Below are 22,818 nucleotides of genomic sequence, written 5' to 3' on the forward strand. Positions count from 1 at the left end.
TAGAGTTATAGCGCAAAATACATATCTGAGTAAAAAGCTGTATTGGAGCTATATGTTAAAGTGAACCTATTGCGATAATTTTAAGGAATTATTAAGGTAATATTAAAAACTCGTTATATGCAAAATTTTAGTAAAATAACTTCAAAACTGAGGGAGTTATTTATAAAATACTTAAATTTTAATCAAATTCCCCAGTACCGATATCTCGAAAAACGGAGCCAATCTGATAAAACGGGGGATGCCATTGAATTTCGAACTTCCCAATCAAGTGAGTTCAACTTTCAAAATCTTTTCTCAAAATTTACAATTTGCACAGCGTTGTTTGAACCCTGCTTATTTTTTTGTTTTCTAATTCAGCGATCTAAATATTTATTCCTCGTTTTAACTTATTATAAATTGTATGTGTTATATATAGAAAAAGTTTAAAAGGCCAAAATTTCAAAGAATTACCAAAAATCAACGGTAAGTTGTTCCATCTATGTTCTTCAAACATGCACCTTATTATACTAAAATAAGATGTATGTACTTTAAAACTGCATACCGACAAAAAATCAAATCATAATGGTCACTGTTGGTTGTTTCCAACCAAACTCGGTTGTTTTTCTTTTATTTTTTCCAATTTAGTTAATTGGTAGTTTTTTCTGTTTTTTTTTTTTTGAAATTAGAAATTAGCATTTTTTTTACAAAAAGTAGTATTGTATACCACTCTTTTATTAAAACAAAAATATAATGTAAAAATTAAAATTTGTATGCATCGTTTTTTAAATGCTTAGTTGAAGCGCTCACCAAGGGCTTTTTTGGGAGCAGCAAGGGAGCGCTTCTTTCTAATCTCACACAATGTTAAAATACAATGAAGTGTGAAATAAGGAAGGGAGCGCTTACTGCTGAATATGGAGCGCTCCAATAGAACTAATGGAGCGCTTCTGGCCCCGTTGGGTTGCTACTTCATACATATGTATGAGCGCCTGGTATTGAGAAATAAAAATATCTCATAAAATTGACCACAAGTTTCCTTCAAAAACATGCAGTTGGTTTTAAAAAGCATTGACTGAATATCTAAAGCTGATACGTACTTTTGGTCATAGGTAATGCTTTACCAAATTGTAGCAGTGGTAGAAAATCAGAAGCAAAACGGACTATTTTCTCCTATAAAGATTTTCTTCTAGTGTCAAGTTAGTTTGCATTCAACCAAAATTTACAATCACGATGATTTCGAATGCTTTTGTTACATTCACATTCTATACTGAATGGAACTCTACGATTCAATAACACATTACATTTGTTTTTGTTTCAAAATAATTTAAGCCTCTCAGGAATGCGTTTTTTTTTATACAACCAATCAAAATTTTGCCAAGTGAATGCAGATTCTACTGATTCAATCATTTTACAGCTCTGGTACATATGTACGGATATACAAATCGGCGATGTTTTTTCAAAACCGCCCACCGATCAATTGCAAAAGCGCCTATTTTAGGCACTCAAATTTTTTATTAGAGCGAAAGAACGGGTTTTCTTTGAAGGCATTGCCTTGATAGGTGGTATTTTCTCTAACTATTATTTTACAAATCTGTTGTTTTAGTAACGGTTTCACGATTCTTATGCATAAATCTCGAAGCCTGGAGTTCAGGGTTACCAAATCTCGTTTTTGTCACAATGGCTATTTAGGCGGTTTTGCTACTGGTCGATGGGCAGTTTGCAAAACCATCGACGATATGTATGTATGCTATGCACTTATGTTAGCTTTAAATTTTAACGTTTTCGCAGCTCCCTATGTTTGTCTTCATCTTAAGCAGGGATCACTCGATTTGCACATTTTGACAGGTACAGAGTGGTGTTGTTCGGATGTTCTTTTATTGAGCTGAACTCAAATTTCTAAACAACACCACTCTCACTGCCAAAATGTACAAATCCGTACAAATGTACAACTCGTGTGATCTTCACAAACAGCTTTTTACAACGCTTTTCTCAACTTGCAATGTTGTATGTCCAGACCACCATTTATACTAAAAATGTAGCAAAGCTATTTATGGCAAATTCTAGATATCAATCTAGTCTAGATATGAACCTCGTTGTAGGCATCATATCAAGGAGATACAATTAGAAGACTCTGCCAGAAGAAGTTAAATATTGCGCCTAAATATATGCACTATTTACATACGCCAAAGCGGAAATGGACGACACGCCATTTCTTTAAATGAAATTAACTGCTGCTATATGTATGTATGTACATATGTATGTTTATACTTAATGTGAGCAAATAACATTTTGCTTGCATAGTCTTCTGTTCTCTTTCACTGGAATTTGAATTATTTTAATATCTGTTGCAAAATTTTGTACAGACAAAACTAAAAAGTAGAAAATAAATAAAACTAAATAAAAAACTTTGTAATATACACTTAGGTCTCTTTTTATGCGTTTTTTTGTTTAATGCGGATTTGAATTTATGCGGTTTTTCAAACCATTATTTCGCAGTAGCGATTTTGTTTTTTTGAGAGTTTTTATTAATTTTTTTCAGTATCTAAAAGGCAATGCTTCTGACAAATAATTTGTCTTTGTATTCTTACATAATTCATGTATTTGTTGTAGTATTTTTATTTATTTTTGGTTAAAATACAGATAAAATTTTATTCATTTCATTAATGCTCAGTTTTACATGGAATAATAAGTGTTGAAGTGAAGAAATAAATAGTTTTTTTTTGCTTAACAATGCCTCACTGAATTATTTTATGCGGATTTTTTGAATTTTTTACATGGAGTATCTGAATTTATGCGGTTTTTTGAAAATGCTGGAACGCATCCCCTGTTTTTGTATGAAAGAAAAGAACTTTTTTATGCGATTTTTTTTATGCGGCTTTCTGAGGAAAGCGTGTACCGCATAAAAAGAGACCTAAGTGCATAACGCTTTTATAAATGGAGTAAAAATTAGAAAATAATACTTCTCAGTCCCATAAAATTTGTTTTGATAACTTTTGATTTTGAAATTTTAGCAAAAGTCATTATAAACAATTTATGAGATTGAAAATGAAAAGCGTGGGGCGCATGTAATACACCTTAATTGATATGAAAGTTAATATATGTATGAATGTGGATATATGAATAACGAGCTCTTAAAATTGAGCTGAAATTTGTACTTTCTCTGTAGAAATTTTAGGTCTATGTTATGTAGTTTGACTACTGTTAATTAAATCTAATGCTTTGTTTTGCATGCGCTCCACGTTTTTCGTTTTCAATCTCCTAAATGGTTTATAATGACTTTTGCTAAAAATTAAAATGCTTCACTTTAAGATAGACTTTACATATAAAGAACTTTTCTATATAAAGCAACAAAACAAAATCTTTATAAGAGCTGTTTTCATTATAAAGGTTTGCTCAAGCAGCAGCGGTATGGTACTGCGAGGTATAACTCCGTATGGCATGTTTGCTCATGTATGGATATACATTCGACTGCATCACCAAAAAAAGATGCGGTTTTTCCGCTGGGATTACAAAATCTATTATATTTTAAGACGTCCACCAAAGTATTTCGGAAAAATATTAAGATTTAAGCGGGCTGGAGCGATTTGAAAAAACCTCAAAAATTGGAGTTATTTTTGAATAAAAATAGTTTCGTAAAGAACTTTTTGAAAAAAGTCCCCTCAGATGACAAAACAGATTAGGCTTAAAAAACCTACATAATAATATTGAAAAAACTTTTCAACAGAAGCGTAATAATGAGATTTTTGATGCTGTTTTTGTTACTTTTTTCAAAGATTGATTTACGAAAAACTTAAATAACTGGGCCAAAACTATTCTGATTTAAACTTGTGGGATCTCGATAGAAACTATTTTTATTTATGTGTAAAAAAAAATCATTCGTGTCCCAATTTGTGTTTTTTTTTCAACATATCTTAATTCTACTTGGAATGATGCTCGTTCAACCTACCTTTCTCTTTCATCCTTTGAATAAGTTTATTAGCAAAAATAAATAAAAAGGGTGAGAAAATAATTTTGAAATGACACCTACAAGTCTAAATCGGAAGAGTTTAGGTTCAGCTATTCAAGTTTTTCTTATACCAATCTATGAAAAAAGTAAAAACAGCATCGAAAATCTCATTATTACGATTCCGTTCACAATTTTGTTTTATTATTTTANCAACAAAACAAAATCTTTATAAGAGCTGTTTTCATTATAAAGGTTTGCTCAAGCAGCAGCGGTATGGTACTGCGAGGTATAACTCCGTATGGCATGTTTGCTCATGTATGGATATACATTCGACTGCATCACCAAAAAAAGATGCGGTTTTTCCGCTGGGATTACAAAATCTATTATATTTTAAGACGTCCACCAAAGTATTTCGGAAAAATATTAAGATTTAAGCGGGCTGGAGCGATTTGAAAAAACCTCAAAAATTGGAGTTATTTTTGAATAAAAATAGTTTCGTAAAGAACTTTTTGAAAAAAGTCCCCTCAGATGACAAAACAGATTAGGCTTAAAAAACCTACATAATAATATTGAAAAAACTTTTCAACAGAAGCGTAATAATGAGATTTTTGATGCTGTTTTTGTTACTTTTTTCAAAGATTGATTTACGAAAAACTTAAATAACTGGGCCAAAACTATTCTGATTTAAACTTGTGGGATCTCGATAGAAACTATTTTTATTTATGTGTAAAAAAAAATCATTCGTGTCCCAATTTGTGTTTTTTTTTCAACATATCTTAATTCTACTTGGAATGATGCTCGTTCAACCTACCTTTCTCTTTCATCCTTTGAATAAGTTTATTAGCAAAAATAAATAAAAAGGGTGAGAAAATAATTTTGAAATGACACCTACAAGTCTAAATCGGAAGAGTTTAGGTTCAGCTATTCAAGTTTTTCTTATACCAATCTATGAAAAAAGTAAAAAACAGCATCGAAAATCTCATTATTACGATTCCGTTCACAATTTTGTTTTATTATTTTATTTTAATATTTTTATGTAAATTTTTTAAGCTTAAATCGTTTTGTCATTTGAGGGGAACTTTTCAGAAAACATCTTTACGAAACTAGTTTTATTCATAAAAAACTAAATTTTTGGAGGTGTTTTCAAATCGGCCCAGCTCGCTTAAATCTTAGTATTTTTCCGAAATATTTTGGTAGACGTCTTAAAATATAATAGATTTTATAATTCCAATGGAAAAACAGTACCGTTTTTTTTGTATGGGGAGTGATGCAGTCTTATATACATATATACATTTGTATGTAGTTAACTTACATACATACCCAGTAGAAATTCTATGCATACGACATCGCTGTTGGTGGCATGAGCTTGCTGCTGTGTATACATGTGTGTGTATAAATTTCAAAATAATTTGCCAGAATCTCCACATACCCAACAAACATACAACCTGAATGTAACTATGCACTTAGCTTTAAATTTTAACATTTTTGCATCTCCCTATCAGAGTTGCCGCGCCGTCTCAAGAAAATGTATCACCGACCAAGCAAAAAATGTATCCAAATGTATCCAATTTTCTTTTTTTAGGTATCCATCTCATAATTTGTAAGAAAACAAACCATTTTCAAGATAAGGATATAATTTAACCCATCCTACGGACTTGGAATACATGTATATATTTTTATTTTCCATAAAATCAAAACCTATGAGGTAAGGTGGTCCCATACTAGTTTGGCTTAAATCCGATCTTTGTATCATGAAGAAATTAACGATAATCTTAAATGTTTATTTAAGAATTGAAGTCGGTTTTTTGCTTAAAAATTACTTGCTAAATTAAGAAATGAAAATATGTGATATGAAAGAGATCACTACAGAAGGAGTATATATATATATATTAAGATCTTGCTTAAAGCACCCTTTCTAGCCAATTAAAACAATTGCGCTTATACCTATTTTGGTGACATCTCTTCATATGTTCATTGCTTCGTTCACAAAAAACAAAATGCTTCAATTTCACGGTTTAGTAGTGATTTTTAATACATTTAGAAAACATAATGTTTTCTACCATCTTTAATGGAACTCGATTTTTGAACGAAAAAAATTTATAGAAAATATAAAATTTTGGCCTATTTAGAAAAGTATCCACATTTATACTGATCGGAAAAAATAAGTATCTCGTCTAAAAATGTATCCAATTGGATCTATTTAGAATAAATCAGCTGTTAACCTTGGGATATTTCTATACGAATTTCTGTAGAGCACCTACCGGATGTGTGGTTTGTACTTGATCTGTATGCTTAAACTAAATAACACACCGATTTCTTTCTGATTATGCTCCTCTATTTCGTGACACACTGGGCGCGTTCATATTGTCTTAACCGTATACTGTTTGTCCTAGAAACGCACAGTTGAATAGTTCCGCTCAGTTCAACAGTTGCCAACTTTCCGCCATTTTTTCCATCGTAAAATTTTTTAGCTACCTGAACTCAGTGTGTTTTGCTCAGCCTAAACAGATCATCGAAAAGATTTACACCGCTTATATTAAATTTACTATGCTCATAAATCGAGAGTCAGCCCTTAATAAAAATATTATGTCCTGGTTCTATAAAATAAAGCTAAAAAGTTCAAAATAAATTAATGTAAAAAAATATATTTTTAAAGCAAGCTTTTATTTAACATGTACAATCAAAGGAATAAAATAAAGAAGTGTAACAAAAGATTTTTTAGCAAGAAAATTTTGTCAAAACTGCACTAAAATGAATAAAATAAAATAAGTTAACGTCTCGTTAAAGTTACTAAAAGCCATTTAGTGAAAAGAGTTACTCAAACTCTAATGAAAACTACTAACAATTTGTACTAATTTACTTCGTTTTTAAAAAAGCTTGTCGGCGAATTCAGTGTACATGCATAATTGAATAGGTATGTATATGTATGTATGCAGATATTTAAATGCCGGTTTGCTATTCGAGCGACAAACTTTTTTAAAAACGAAGTAAATTAGTACAAATTGTTAGTGATTTTCATTAGAGTTGGTGTAACTCCTTTTACTAAATGGCTTTTAGTAACTTTAACGAGACCTTAACTTATTTTATTTTATTAATTTTAGTGCAGTTTTGAGAAAATTTTCTTGCTAAAAAATCTTTTGTAACACTACTTTATTTTATTCCTTTGATTGCACATGTTAAATAAAAGCTTGTTTTTAAAAAACATTTGTTTGACATTATTTTATTTGTAATCTAGTTTCGCATTTCATATTTCCAATGTTTATTTCATCAGAAGACCATAAAAACAATAATTATAACAAGCAGATAAAGAAGAAAATTGCGAAAAATCGTAGCAACTGGATTGTTCCAGTTTTGCACCCGATATAAAATTTCGCCATTTGCTTGACTTTTAATAAATTTGGCATAACCAATTTGAATATTTTATCTTTTATGGTCATCTTGGGATACTTTCGCACAATTTTTAAATGAAATCTATTGAAATTGCGTACCGGTTTTCCTCAACGTCATGCCCAAGGTCTTGCATGCGATTGGGTGAATTTTCCATACACTTCCATAAATTTCTGTCGGACTCAAATCTGCAGGTTTACTCCATGATTATAAAAACTTGGGATTTATACCTATTTGGCCCCAGTTCCGGAGAATGTTTCTCATCATCATCCTGTTAAAATTGATAAAACCTGCGAAAGTTATCCTCAGAAATTGCCAAATACTTTGAAAATTTTCATTTATTGTCACTTTTCTTTCTACCATCAATTTTACACAGTTCTTGCTCCCTAAGGTGCATTTACTTCATTAAATATACACATACAAATGTAATAGGTTAAATATTTTGGGGGTTTAGACGTATCCCTGATGCATTTTAATTTCAATTTCGATTTATTCAGTTTATGACATGGTACAACTTACAGACTAGAGCAGAGGTCCCCCTGATGCTCATTTCTAACATATTCCCAAAGCTCATCAAAAAATGTGAGGATCCCAAAACTAAATTCGGAGTGGCAAATATAGTAATAAAATATTATCTTGTGTTCTACTTATTAAAATAATGTGATAACGCACTTGCAAGTTTTAAAAAACAGAGCTCGTAAAGCCATGAAAGAACTATCTCGCTCTGAGGAGTTATATCTTTATGAGCCCAAAATAAACTCCTTACATGTTCGGCTCACTCATGAATTTACATGTGATATATTTGTTAAATAGTTTAATTGTATTGATGCCATCATTTTTCCTTTTATCTTCTTCTTCTTATTTGGCGCTGCAACCGCCTAAGCGATTTTGGCCGAGTCCAAAACAGCACGCCAGTCATTTCTCTTCTGTGCTAACTGACGCCAATTGCAAATGCCACGTGAAGCCTTCTCCACCTGGTCTTTCCAACGCAGAGGAGGCCTTCCTCTTCCTCTGTTACCAGCATCGCGGCCCGCGTTGAATATTTTCAGAGCAGGAGCGTTTCTGTCCATCCGAACGACATGGCCAAGCCAGCGGAGCCGCTGAATTTTAATTCGCTGCACTATGTCTATATCGTTGTAAAGCTCATACAGCTCATCGTTAAATCGTCTGCGATATTCGCCATCATCTTTTTATCGCTCCTAGTTTTAAAGTGATGCGAAAAATATTCGTAAATCGCATTTTTAAAACACAAAACTTGAAACAACAAAACTGCAAAGCTTTTTACGCCAAACTTCAAATTCACAAACTGACGAAAAAGAAAAGACCGAATCTAGATAAATCGATGGTAAACAAACAAGCAAGCAAGAAGCTCAAGCAGTGTTCCACCGTCTTCATCCTCCNAACTTGAAACAACAAAACTGCAAAGCTTTTTACGCCAAACTTCAAATTCACAAACTGACGAAAAAGAAAAGACCGAATCTAGATAAATCGATGGTAAACAAACAAGCAAGCAAGAAGCTCAAGCAGTGTTCCACCGTCTTCATCCTCCTCAAAGCCGGATGGGCAAATGGAGTTGTCATTTACGCCTATCACAGTCAGGTGTTTGTGCCACGTAAAGTGACCAGTCAGCAGTTCCGTCTTCTCAGTGTGAGGAAAAAAACTAGATAGATCTTCCGAGATTGAAGACAATAGGATTTTTGCCAACCTGCATCCACTCGATGGCTCCCAGTCATTGCTGAGCGAAGTATCCACCCAGTTTCTGATGGTGGCTTCGATGGTCCAAGTGGTGAGTGCTATAACTGGTTGCGGATACAGGAATGCCTGGTCTAAGCCTCCTCTAGCCAAAGGGTCAGATATCTCATTTCCAGACGCTCACGAGTTGCCCGGTACCCAGAGTAAAGCAAGCTCGTTATCTTTACCAACATAATTTAGTCGAGACTTGCATTGCCGAACTAGTTTGGAAGTCCTTAGATAGAGGGCTAGCCAATCCCTTAAGTGCAGCTTGGCTGTACCTGTAGACACGTAAACTCCTTCCCCTCCACATATTTTCCACCATGTAGTCTATGGCTTGGGGATTGCAAATACCTCAGCCTTGAAGACCGAAGCATATTCCCCAAGAAAAAAAGTTAAGCTTATCCCCATTAACTTCGAAAAACACTCCAGATCCTGACCCTGAGTCAGTTTTGGAGCCATCAGAGAAGATTCGACAATGTACGAGAGCGGGCTCAGTGCTGGAATTAAACCAGCATTCCCCCTCAGGGAACTCTTACTCTCTAGAATCTCTTCAACAAAGGTAATGGTGGCGTACTATCCTGTAGCATTGAAAATACACAAGTGCTGAAACATCTGCCGCGGGCAATTTCCGCATCACCTCACTCAGTGTTATATCAACATCGGTTTCTTTTTAGTCTTCAGTTGGCCTTTAAGGCTTCCCTACGTATGATGACACAAAGAGACGGTAAGTTCACCAGTGCGTCAAGAGCACTATACACCACAAAAAATAAATTAAAGTTAAACAAATAGGCCATCATGCAACCACTTTGGTTCTTTACTATCGAAAGCAGATGAATTTTTGTGGACCCCCACTTATAACTCGTGGACCCCCATATTTTTTACGCCAACGTAGACCCCAGTCGAGTCTACCGTGGACCCCTGGGGGTCCACTTGGACCACTTTGGGAATCACTAGAGCTACATATACAATTTTCTTACATTAGATATGTATACGCAGATGAAAACTCCCATAAAGGGCAAATTTAAACTAACGATACAGGCTGACTTAAAAACAGATCTTGGTGATGAAAAATCAATATTTAATTTTCTTGAGATTGTAGGTATTATACACAAGCACCTGATCCAATATTCCAACTGTAAACGCTTAATTTTCTCCTTAGAGTTACAATGTCAATTAATAATAAATTTTGGTGGAGTAGTGTGAAGAACTTGTAAATGCCCGCTTCAAAATAATACCAATCCAATGTTTTTTCTTGGTAAAAATGCGTTTCTGACTAAAAATGTTTCTGGTTGTCAAGGCAGGCTTTCGCCTCTTTACCTTTATGCTGCAATAACTTTTTTTCAAAGTCTTACATAATGTCCAGTCACTTGATTTGTGGTGAAAAAGCAGTTATTTTTGATGTGGAACCAAAGTTTATTAGAATTTAAAGACCCTCCAATATGCCTAGCCTGGAAAATCGCATTATTTTGTGGTCTCTTGACATTGCAGACCGGGGTCCGCCCTTTTATCGCTTTTTTTAGATAACCATAAAGCGGACATTTGGCCGATATGATTTCTTTTTTTATAGCATGGACTTTCTGACCGGTTTGCAACAACTGTTAATTTTGTTTGCTTGGTATGTGCACTTAAAGTACTCACAGTAATAATCCCTCGCGCCTTGATTTCAAAATTTCAGGAAATGAGCCAGAACTCCTCTTTGAATTACTTATAAAATTCAGCAATTACTAAGAGGGCGCCAAACTGGAACAATTCAGTTCATTTTTATTTGGTAATTTTTTCTGAGTTTCTATATGCGAATTTTAAAATTTTTATTGTCATACGTTTAATTAAACATCGGTAAGGCGAAGTGCAAATTTGAATTACAGTAAAATTAATAAACTGAAAAAGTACATTACCACAAATTTAACTTTCCGTTCTATTGTTCCAGTTTTGCTCTTCGTTGTATGTATTAAAAGGAGCATATTGTCTAGGCATACATATTGCAATACTTTGTTCCGTAGTCTTTTTCTTATTCAATGTTAAAAAAATAGTTTATTCGAATATGCAGCTTCTGCGGACTATAAAGGTGTTGTATTGAATACAATTGTTAATAAAAAGGAACCGTAGACTTTCAATGATAAATAAATTTTTGTAACGTAAACAATTTAACAATCCAGTGAAAAGAAGCCGAAATATTTAGGAATTCAGCGATTAATTCAAGGATAATCGTAACAATACTTACAGTAACGACATTTTAGCATTCTTTGGCTATTTCCCTTCCGTTTATTTAACGTTCCTTATCTTTTTTATGGACGTATAGCTAGCTCGTTATCTAACAAAAATCATGTTAGTAAAAATTTCAAACTTTTTCTTTAAACATTCTGAGTATGCAGTTTTGTAGCCCATTCAACTTTCTTTTAATAAAGTGCAAATTTTAGGTAACTAGGACTTACTATTGATTTTTGGATTTTTTTTTTGTGGCAGGTGTTACGGATTTTCTCCACACACAAAAAATTTCGAACATACTTTGCTTGGAAGAAAATACGTGAAGAAAAAATTTTCCAAAAATCAACACTTACCTAGCTGGTTCAAACTTGCACTTTTCTATACTAGAATTTAAAAAGCTGCGTACTGAAAAAAAATCTGATTAAACAGTTTGAAATTTTGATGAACATGTGTTAAAATTGCGGCCGATACTAGCCGATGCCAATGCCGATTACGGTCGGACTCTATATTGCAGTTCTCTTGTCAAATGGTCGATTGGGTACTTAATGTGTGTGTTCTGCTATTCGAAGGCGATGAACTTAAAGTGCATCTACTATAACGAATGTATATTAATATTTTCAGAGGATGAGAGGAGATTATACTTGTTGCATACAATAATATATCTTCGTGCAAAGAATAGCTTCGTACCCACAAACGAAACGCGCATTCAAGTGGAGTTGAAATATGCAAGATACCTGGCGTTGAAAAGTGAGTATAATTTGTTAGTATAAAAGACACTTACGTAGATACCGCAATGCAGTGGTCGGCATACAAACACACTCAAACGATTCAATAAAAGGCCCTACACACCAATTTATTTATAGCCCAATCAGTTGACCAACTTAACGAAATTCTCTACAAACGCGCCACCCGGTTGGTCGATTTCGTGTGAGTAAAAATTTTCGAATAGTAAACATGTCCGCAGCACAAGTAAACTTTTAAGTTATGATAAGAATGCTTACCGCCGCCAATTCACAATTATACGCATTCACACTAGCGAAACGAACTTAAAAAACACACGTTAATGTGCATCACACATTGTGTCTACACAAAGAGCAAAAATTTAACCAATCTGTCCCAAAAATAAAAAAATTTTATTTTTCTACATATTGAACAATTTGACGAAGGTTACACTCGGCTTATTTACAACCATCTTCTAGGGATTGGCCTTTACTGAGGCTGTACACGTGCATTTTTTGGCCGTAGCTGTTTGGTAGTTGGCCGACGTCAGCACCGAAAGATAATTGCGCGCGGCCGCCTACCACCATCGCAGAAAATCTACGAAGAGGCAGTTCCGCCATCAACGTCGGGCTATGCGCACACGCCTAAGCCTGCAAATTATCACCTATTATATTATGACCTTTTATCTTATATTAAAGTATTGACTTTGATAAACAACCGTTAGTATAATATGGAAATGGCGTATCTCACATCTTCGCTGAAAAGCAAAAAAAACCATAACTAAGACTGCTTTTACACAGTTCAAGTATTGAATTCAATTCTGCTCGCATGTGGAAGAGAGGGGGTGAGAAGAAAAGGGACGAGTACACATGCGTCTGTACCGTCAAGTCGTTTCTACTTTCTTGTTTTGCTTTTGGCATTTTCGTTGCATCCCATTTAAAGAACCAAAAACTTGAATTCAACAGAATTGAAACGTGTAAAAGCAAATAGAAAACACAAAAGAGAATGAGCAAGAATTGCTTTCGAGTACTTGAATCATGTAAATCGGGTGTAACTAAAATTTTGTATTGCATAAAAAAATGTGGGGATTTATAATTCGCTGAAATTCATAATGATCAATCAAAAAGGGAATTTTGAATTTTTAGTTAGATACGGCTTTTTGTACGCCTTTACCATACTATACTAACGATATGTAGCCCACTAAGCGCTCTATGAGCACATGTGCGTTTCACACGTATACGAAGAGCGGCAGATGAGCAGTGCTTTTAAGGCACCGTCTCCACAGGAAAACACTGATGTCGTGATAACCACGTCACAAAATATATTTCCAATGGAGACCACCTATTTCTCATGCAATATATGCATCGATGAAATTTTTATATGTAATCAAAGTAAGAAGCTGTTCCCTATTGGATTATTTATGATCACGTTTTAGGAATTTCACCAGCAAGTTTTTTAGGATTAAAACGTTTTTAAACACTAAAATAGAGAGAATGTTGTCTGGTGGCGTCATGTGGCAAATGCTTATATCAATACATCAAAGTGCCCACACACGTAAACTTGCAATCATATTGCTTGAAATTATCCTGCCTGTGGAGTTCGGAAGTAACGTTCACAGTCTCACTTAAAGGCCCTACACACGCATTCAATTATCGGCCAACCAGTTGGGCCAACCGTTAGAAGTTGCTTGTATTTTCCATACTCTACTCTACGATATATGGGCATAACTTTAGAACTTTTGATTTTGGTGATGATGCATCCTTTCGTTTGTATATGGTCAAAATCACTATATCTAATAACCGCCTCAGTCGAGAGTTATATATACTACCAGTTACATATACTATGAGTTATATATACTATGGTATTCTGCAACTACTATTCCAAGTGTACGTGAAATCCCCATTTCACCAGCTATTTAAAAAGTTATACACGAACATATTTTGGTTTCGCCATAAGGTTAACATTACAGTCCAAATGTTTCAAACGTTTTTTCTCGAATTCGAGCTTTTTCGTCTTAGCGTTACTGTAGTGCTTTATCTGATCTCAAAAAATACCCGCTCATTGTAATCGCAAAACTAACTAAAACACCAGTGAGTCAAAGTAATCATTAATAGGGAAGAAAAAAATATGCAAATGCCTATTATGACATAAAATACATATTTTGCCGAAAAAGCATAAAAATGCATAAAAAATATTATTTTGGTAATAAGTTACAGATTTTGAATAATTTTAAGTCTTTGAGTATTATAAAAATATTGTACATGAAAACCACGCGACAAAAGATAGCACATCAATATTTTTACCAAGTTTGACCACTTTTCTTTTGCTTTTTTAAGGTTCATTATTTTTATATACAAGTATAGTCCTTTATCTAACAAATACCGTATAAATCTAAATTTCTTTGTACAAAAATTATAAAAAATCCACAAACTCTTCACACCAATTCCAAGAATTTTAATCTTAATAGGTATGCAGTTTTATAGCTTATTAAATTCTAGTATAATAAATTGCAAGTTTGAAGTTGCTGATAAATCGCAACTTTTAGATGGAAAAGAGTGTATAACACCGTCAGGAAAAAAATTTATCAAAAATCAACGCGATTTTTTAGAAACTTTAAACTTGCACTTTATTGTACTAGAATTTAATAAGCTATAAAACTGCATACCAAGAATTATTCAAGAAAATAAAATTGACAACGTCAATCTTTCCTAATTCTTGGAAAAGAGCCAAGATTATACCTATAAAGGAACCGAATGGTGACTACCGTCCGATTGCAATATTACCGTTTCTATCTAAAGTTCTTGAGCGTATCATGCATCGCCAGATAAACACTTTTCTGAATAATAACGCCTAAGTGAACCCATTGCAGTCGGGGTTTAGATCCAGTAGGACTAAACATTGACAAAAGGCGTGTGACTTTTCTTTCTTTACTTGGCAATTCCAAAGCATTTGACTGTAGATCACGAACTTTTAACCTTGAAGCTCAAAAACTTATTTAATTTTTCAACGTCGGCTTTAACTCTTGTGGAAACATATCTGAGTGATCGATTACAAGCAGTATGTGCCGGTAACACTACATATATCCACCTTTATACCTTTAACCTTTTGTCAGCCGCTTTGGTGTAGTGGTAAGCAATGCGCGCTTCCACTCGGCAACGCCTGTTTCAAGCCCTGGTCAAAGCAGAATCGCAAAAAAATGTAGAAAAAAGGTTTTTTCTTAACAGAGGTCGTCCCTTGGCAGGCAATGGCAAACCTCCGAGGGTATTTCTGCCATGAAAAACAGCTTCTCATAAAAATACAATCGCCGTTCGGAGTCGGCGTAAAACTTTAGGTCCCTCCGCTTTGTGTGATAACATCAAGGCGCACGCCACAAAGGAGAAGCTCGGCCAAATACTAACATATGTGTAAGCGCCAATCTATTATTATTACCTTTCACCACCTCAAGTTTCTATACTTGGCCCGCTTTTGTTTGTCTTGTATATTAATGATTTGTTAAGTGTGATTAACTATAATGATGTCCATGTATATGCCGATGATGTTCAATTATATATGTTAGTTGTCCCCTTAACTGCATTGATGTTTGCATCAGCAATTTGAATTCTGACTTGACATTTATAAGCAGGTGGGCTTCTGACAACGGATTAATCCTTAATCGTCATAAATCTCAATGCATCGCTATATATAGGAAATATGTCAAGCTTAACGACTATACAGAGGTCAGACTAATCAATGCTGTGATTAAATAAGTGGACATTGTTAAAAATTTAGGGATTACATTTAGTAGAACTTTGACATGGAGTAACCATATTTTTAGTGCCATAGGCAAAGTATATGGTATGCTCCGAAATTTATGGACTACTCAACACTTTATACCAGTGAAAATTCGACTGCTTCTAGCCAAAACGTATTTGTTACCAACGTTACGTGGTTGTGAGTTATATTCTCATTCTGATAGTGTGTGCCGTAGTAAACTTAATGAGTTGTATAATAATATCGCGAGATAAGTTTACTGTAAAAAGCGTAACGACCATATTTCTGTTTTCGCGAAAAAATTGCATCGGTATCTTTTGACGATTTGCTTAAGTTTAAATGTTAAGTGATATCTCAGAAGATCATTACTACCCAGGAACCCAGATATCTGGAAGATCGACTTCTGTTTTCAAAATCTTGCCGTTCGCTGAACTTAATGAAGTACAGTTGTTTTGTGACTGAACGTTAATACTTTGTGTTCCCTGTCCATCTTTGGAATAATTTTGGAAATTAAGTGTATAAAAGAGAACTTGCGCTTCAGAGGTGAATTACTTCGTTCTTCTTCTTATTGGCGCTGTAACCGCCTAAGCGATTTTGGCCTAATTCAACAAAGCACGCCAGTTGTTTCTTTTCTGTGTCAACTGACGCCAATTGGAAATGCCAAGCGAAGCCAAGTCTTTCTCCACCTGGTCTTTCCATCTCAGTGGGGGCCTCCTTCTTCCTCTGCCACCACCAGCGGGTTGCGAGTTGAATGCTTTCAGAGCTGGAGCGTCGGTGTCCATTCGAACGACATGCCCGAGCCAGCGGAGCCGCTGTATTTTATTTGGACTGAGTAGGCAATTCAGGAGTAAAGTCCTCTCTCGACGTACGGAAACAACACTCTATGACAACATCCGATGAAGCGGCTCTTGGAGTATTCGAGAGGAAGAGTTTGTGGAAGATTTACAGGCCTTTACGCGTTGGCGATCGCGAGTACCGCAGACGATGGAGCTTTGAGCTGTATGAGAATTATTTACTTCGTATTCAAATATTGCTTAATATACTTAAATAATTTCTCATTCTTCCAATTAATTCAAATTAATCCCTACTACTATTACTTCTATTTTCTTTCTTTAATACCTTCTACAACCTCAATCTTTTTACAACTAACTAAAATATTAATTTTATTGTTAAATGTTGAATCTAGGATTTAAATATATATATATTTGAGCAAAATTATCGTATGTTACATTTTTTATGAAATTCAAGTTTTGATGCAACTTTGTTTTACAACCCATAACGCGCCACCTGTTCAAATATTACGGCTTAAATCCCAAAAGCTACCCCAAAAAATTTTATCGTATGTGACAATGAATTTTTTAATGTGGCGAGATTATCATATGTGCTAAGAAATTTGAATGTATAAACCCTTCTACAAAAAATATCTTGGTTTAGTTATATTTCTCAATAATCTCAGCATATCTAAACTTTGGTATTGGTGGTGCTAGCCAAAGCAGAGAAAAATGTCTGCGCTAAGGGGTCATTCTTAAGGACAATCATTGTAATAATAACCTATGGTTGTATGTTTGACTTAAAAAAATAAATAAAATTCTTGGAATTGTTATGAAAAGTTTGTGGAATGTACAGTCTGAAATTTAGATTTATATGGTATTTGTTAGATAAATAGCTAAACTTTTATATAAAAGTGATGAGCCTTAAAAAAGCAAAAGAAAAGTAGTCAAAACCGGTAAAAATGTTGATGGGCTATCTTTTGTCGCGGGGTGTAGGTGTACCATTCATAGATTAGATTATACAAACTTAATAAAGTGATTGTGGATTTTTAAAATTTAACAAAGTTTTCCTGTTGTTCCACGTAACTTTTTTACCGTTTGATTTTCGAACCAAAAAAAGTTGTACATTGAAGGTACACATCATCAAAGTTGAATATCTCTGAAACTAAGCAATGTAAATAAACTCACTTTTTGGAAACAAAAAAAAAACCTATACACTAAGTTCAAAATGATTAACTGGTTAAAAAGTGAACTATTTAATACAAATTAGTAATAAGTTTAGCAGCCTTCTATATCTAGCATGGCTCTAAGCCTTCTTTTCGTAGAGTGGACTCAGTTCTGGGTAATATTTTGGGTTTTCTTCTCGAACATATCCTAAAGGGCACTTTTAAGGTGACTCTTCCTTCTGATTTGAAGCTCGCGTAATTTTAATTCCATGTAAGCCATCCACAGATACAAAATATATATTTAATTTGGCAAGGAAATCTGGGAAAACCAAAAGCAAGTGGCAGACCAAAGAAAATATATACATCACAGGCTGAGAGAAGGATTGCTTGATATATCAAGGAAGATCCAAAAAAATCCGCACGCAATGCTGAGATTGTTGCCCACCCACTGACTGTGTCAAATTATCTGCATTGGGCGGATTTTCGAGCATACACAGCTCGTAACAAACCTGAATTTTCAAAAAAAATATTTCATCAAGCTCTTGCAATACGCGAAGGAGTGTGATAACCAGGGAACGGATTTTTAGGACCTAAAAACCTATAAAAAAGGCAAAATAAAATAACGAAATAGGCTGGAAAAGGCAAAATAAAATAGCGAAAAAGACAGGAGAAGGCACTTGGTATTGCAAAAAAGCAAAAAATACATTTATTTTAGAAATGTTTATATTACAAGTAAAAAGAGAAAAACTATGAACTAGTTTCATTATATGAAAAATTTGTGCTTTGAATCTTTGACTATTTTATCCTTTCGAGTTTCTAACTCATAAAACTTTAATCTGTATAGTTGTAGTAACATTGAACCACAAGATGCATTTTGAAGTTTTCTGGCAGCATTTTCATTCGATTTTCGCGAAGAAAAGCCTTGAATGTACTAAATGTGCGCTCGACGTAAGTTGATACAAGTGGAGCCCAATTTAAATATGGAACGTTTGAAACGTTCATATTATCAGGTGTTTTCCTCGCCATTTACAATTTTATCCACACCCCTTACGTTAGCTGAGAAAACGGCTTTGAATTTTTCCAACACCAATTTGCCAAGAGGCAAAAAAAATTGTAAATGCTATAATCACTTTTTTAAAGGTAGAAAAGGCAAAAAAGGCAAATGTCTTAAAAAAGGCAAATATCTTAAAAAAGGCAACATCAGATGTGTGTATATGGAATCAGGGAAAGCTAAATCGTGGACATTCTTAACCGAATATTCTCTATCTCTAGCAGAAAAAAAGGCAATTTCCATAAAGTCCGTTCTCTGGTGATAACCAATCTATTGACTTCTGGGACCAAGTTATTTTCACGGATGAATCCCAATGGTGATATTATGTAGAGCCTTTTCTACAAATTTAAATGTCCAAACAATACCCCGAATTGAAAAACGCAAAAATGTTTTTCGGGTGGACTGTATCTTTACTAAAATTTCTTCAAGTAAATTCAGTTGCTCATACAATTGCAATAGCACGACTGGTCGCAATGAAGGTCAGATTCGAATGAAATCTAAGTAGCTCTTCGTTTGCATTTCGTACATATGCCTATTTAAGTATTTAAGTAAATATGTATGCATGTACATATATACGTATGTACATATGTACATACATATGCGAGGCGAAAACAAGTGGTGTGATTTCTATGCGGTACATTTGTAGATATGTATAAAAATATGTAAGTATATTGATCTAATGCACAGCTGGGCAGCGTCTGCCCGGCGGGCGACTGCGCGGCATATTCGCGTATACATGCACGCTCTGCTTGGGAAGGCAGCGAACGCTTCATTCAACCGCACGACTTGTTCGCACGAACACAGTGACATCAATTGCACGCACACTACAAAAATGCTCTGCCGAAGCTGCCCATCTGTGATCTAATGCTGCAGCATTAAGGTGACAAAAATTTGCCAAGTGGGTGACGAAAATAGTTGATGAGAGAAAACGTTATTAGAAATCTAGCGAAGGCAAATACAATGACGAAGCTGACGTTGGCGGTGGCCGCAACTGCGTGTGCGGGTGCTCCACCTATGCAATGTTGGAAGCGACAATTATGTTGAGAGATTGTATGTGAGTGTTATTGCACATAGGGACAGCGATGAATTTGACTAGGCTTAGGCGGCGATGATTTTTTTTTTTGTTGAGGGGATACGAACATACTCCCGCCCTTGAAAGCTTGTGCTTTCAATGAGTATCGTCAGCAGGTGGAGTGTCGATAGAAAGCTTACAAATGCGAGCGATGGCCCGTTTATATATGCCTTCTGATGTTTTAACTTCCACTACTCTTACCATGTTGTCGTCACCAGGAATAACTTAAGTGACTCTGCCGATGGGCAATTTGAGCGGGGGCGTTGTATCTTCCTTCATGGGTACTAAGTCGTTCACGGCTAAGTTCGGGAAAGCTGTATTCCACTTTGTACGCCGCTGTAACTACTTTAAGTAGTCCTGATGCCAACGCTGTGCTGCTGTATAGTAAATACGATTTGGTAACGATTCAAAGCGCTAATTTTCTCGGACGTTAGTGTAGGTTCGAGTACAGTGGTCAACGTTTGGTGTACCAAAAAATGACCAGTGTAGTACTGTCATTACTAATGGGCAAAGAAAAATAGTGACCCTCCTGGCTATGCATCGAAACATCGATAAATATAATTACGGAGCTTCTCCACAGGCAAACGCTTTATCTTGATCATGTCATTAACAATGTCAATGGAGACAGCTGTTATCTTGATAAACATTGCCTGTCAGTTAATTTGACAATCAGATTGTCATTTGCGCGAAAACTTAGTGGAGGTTGATTTTTTAGTATGGTAGAAAAATTGAGCTGTTTTCTGTTGGATTACACAGGCCTTCGAAATCTATTTTTTACCCTTTCCAATAATTATTTTATTTTTTTGAATATCTAGGTATATTAAATTAAGATAAAGCTTTAGTTCTTATCCAGCACGTCGAGAGTTATGTTTATTGATGTCATGTACTTACATGTTAGAACTTTAAGCAATGAGCATGAAAAGCCACAAATTAATTAATTTAGAACAGAATTTTTACTTAAAAACCAATAGTTTAAGTAACAATGCTCATAGAGAGTTTACGAAGTTAACGCTAGAAATGCACGATAATGCTAAGAAAAATTATAAAAGTTATCTTCTCGAAAAAATTTCGTGATACATACCCAAAGCGGTAATTAGATTCTTAAGGGAAAATCCACACAGGCCTGTGTTATTTTTGAGTATGTACTTGGATGTGAAATAACACGTTTTCTAAAATTTTTTAAGCAGATTTGCGCGCCAATTCAACGAACATACTTATTTTATGCCATCTTACAAAATCTTTTATCAAGGGCAAAAATCCCCATACACAAATATTGCCACTGGTAAAACTTATACAAGTTAGCACACGCTTTGCTAATTCTTCAACCAATAACCGCTGACTTGACACTTACGCTAGTTATTGACCCAAAAGCCAATAATAAGCTGTGTCAAGTTAAAGTGAAATGCAATAAGTTAATAAACAGGAAACTGTTCCCTTTTTATTAATATTTGCAAATTACATTGTGTTGACAATAATAGCTGTGTCAACAGTAATACTTTAAATTCAATAATAATTCTTATTAATATTCGCAATTACATATTTACCCTTTTCCGGTCGAGCGTCTGGTACATATTTCAAAACATAACTCACGTTTTGCAATAGTAATAAAAATTTTGTTATAAAAACTGAACAAATGTAAATTTAGTTTTTAAGTCTTAATCAAGCCTCCAATAAAGCGGGCATAGCCCTAGCCCAACGTATTTCGTTTTATTTAGTGTCCCTCCAACAGAGAGGACACCAACTGGCGCCCGAGCGAATGCTCAAGTACACGCGCGAAATAAAATCCTTGTAAAGGAATAAAAGCAAGTTCTCAAACGTACGCGAAGTAAAATCCTTGTAAAGGAATAAAAGCAAGTTCTCAAACGTACACGAAATAAAATCCTTGTAAAGGAATAAAAGCAAGTTCTCAAACGTACGCGAAAAAAAAATCCGAGTAAACTCTAAAAGTCGTGTGTGAGCAAAACGGAAAACTGTGCGAAAATTAATATCCTGAAAAGAAAAACAAGTAAGGACTCGCGAACCCGAAAAGTGAAAGTCCTGTGCAAAGAAAAGAACCCGCGCCATACATTAGTATTCGCGTCTATAGCAGTGGGCCCAGTAGTAGCCAAAGTAAACCGGCGGTACAACGTACCAGCCCGCGGCATAGAAAAATATAAAAATATAAATAAAAAAAAAAAAAAAAAAAAAAAACATTGGTGAACAATATTTGTAAACCCAAAGCAAACATTAAGAAAAGGGAAAAAACATTTGCAAAGCTCGAAAAAATTCGTGGAGCTAAAACAAAAAAATATATAAAAAAAATCAACAAAAAATTTCTTCAGCGGGCCAAGCGCGCAGTGGAAGTGGAATAAAAGTTACGCAAGAAGAAAACCCTACAGCCCCAGAGCAATAATAAGACAAGCAGCAAAAGATCGACACCTGTGAAGCAGAGGAAAAAGCGACTATTGCAGCAAAGAGCATAAAAAAGGGTGGAATAAGCTAAAGATCGACACCTGTGAAGCAGAGGAAAAAGCAGTCGCAATAGTCATTGCAGCAAATAGCATAAAAAAAGGGTGGAATAAGCTAAAGATCGACACCTGTGACATAGGAAAAAGCAGTCGCAATAGTCATTGCAGCAAATAGCATAAAAAAAGGGTGGAATAAGCTAAAGATCGACACCTGTGAAGCAGAGGAAAAAGCGACTATTACAGCAAAGAGCATAAAATAGGGTGGAATAAGCTAAAGATCGACACCTGGGAAGCAGAGGAAAAAGCGGTATTAGTAAAATTTTTTTTTAAGGTATATATGTATGAGCACCCAAATTAGGGTACTCAAATTTATATGACAAATTTATATTAAGCCACATTAGGGCCGAAAGATTATAAAGGCCGCGATTCACCACCGAAAGGGGGACCCTCCGGTTTTATAATAAATAATTATAAAATATATAAAATTATTTCAAATGAATCGAAATGGCAAACCCAAGCAACCTAATTCGCCCCCCCACCCTTGGCCCTCCTCAGGCGGTAAATGATAGGCAGCTAAGCATAGATGACTTAAGG

The 22,818-nt window shown here is 34.7% G+C and overlaps 1 protein-coding gene across 1 annotated transcript in view; it reads left to right on the top strand.

The window, feature by feature from the left end:
• Window positions 1-22,818, top strand: part of LOC108377704 (uncharacterized) — a 260,456-nt gene that overhangs the window by 171,165 nt on the left and 66,473 nt on the right. Inside the window, exon 8 of the mRNA XM_017633969.1 lies at window positions 11,870-11,995. Coding sequence (XP_017489458.1) covers window positions 11,870-11,995 — 126 coding nt within the window. The remainder of the gene's footprint in view (window positions 1-11,869; window positions 11,996-22,818) is intronic.

This window comes from Rhagoletis zephyria, unplaced genomic scaffold (genome assembly GCF_001687245.7).
Source record: "Rhagoletis zephyria isolate East Lansing unplaced genomic scaffold, Rhagoletis_zephyria_1.1 Rzeph_scaffold_00109, whole genome shotgun sequence".
Classification (NCBI taxonomy): domain Eukaryota; kingdom Metazoa; phylum Arthropoda; class Insecta; order Diptera; family Tephritidae; genus Rhagoletis; species Rhagoletis zephyria.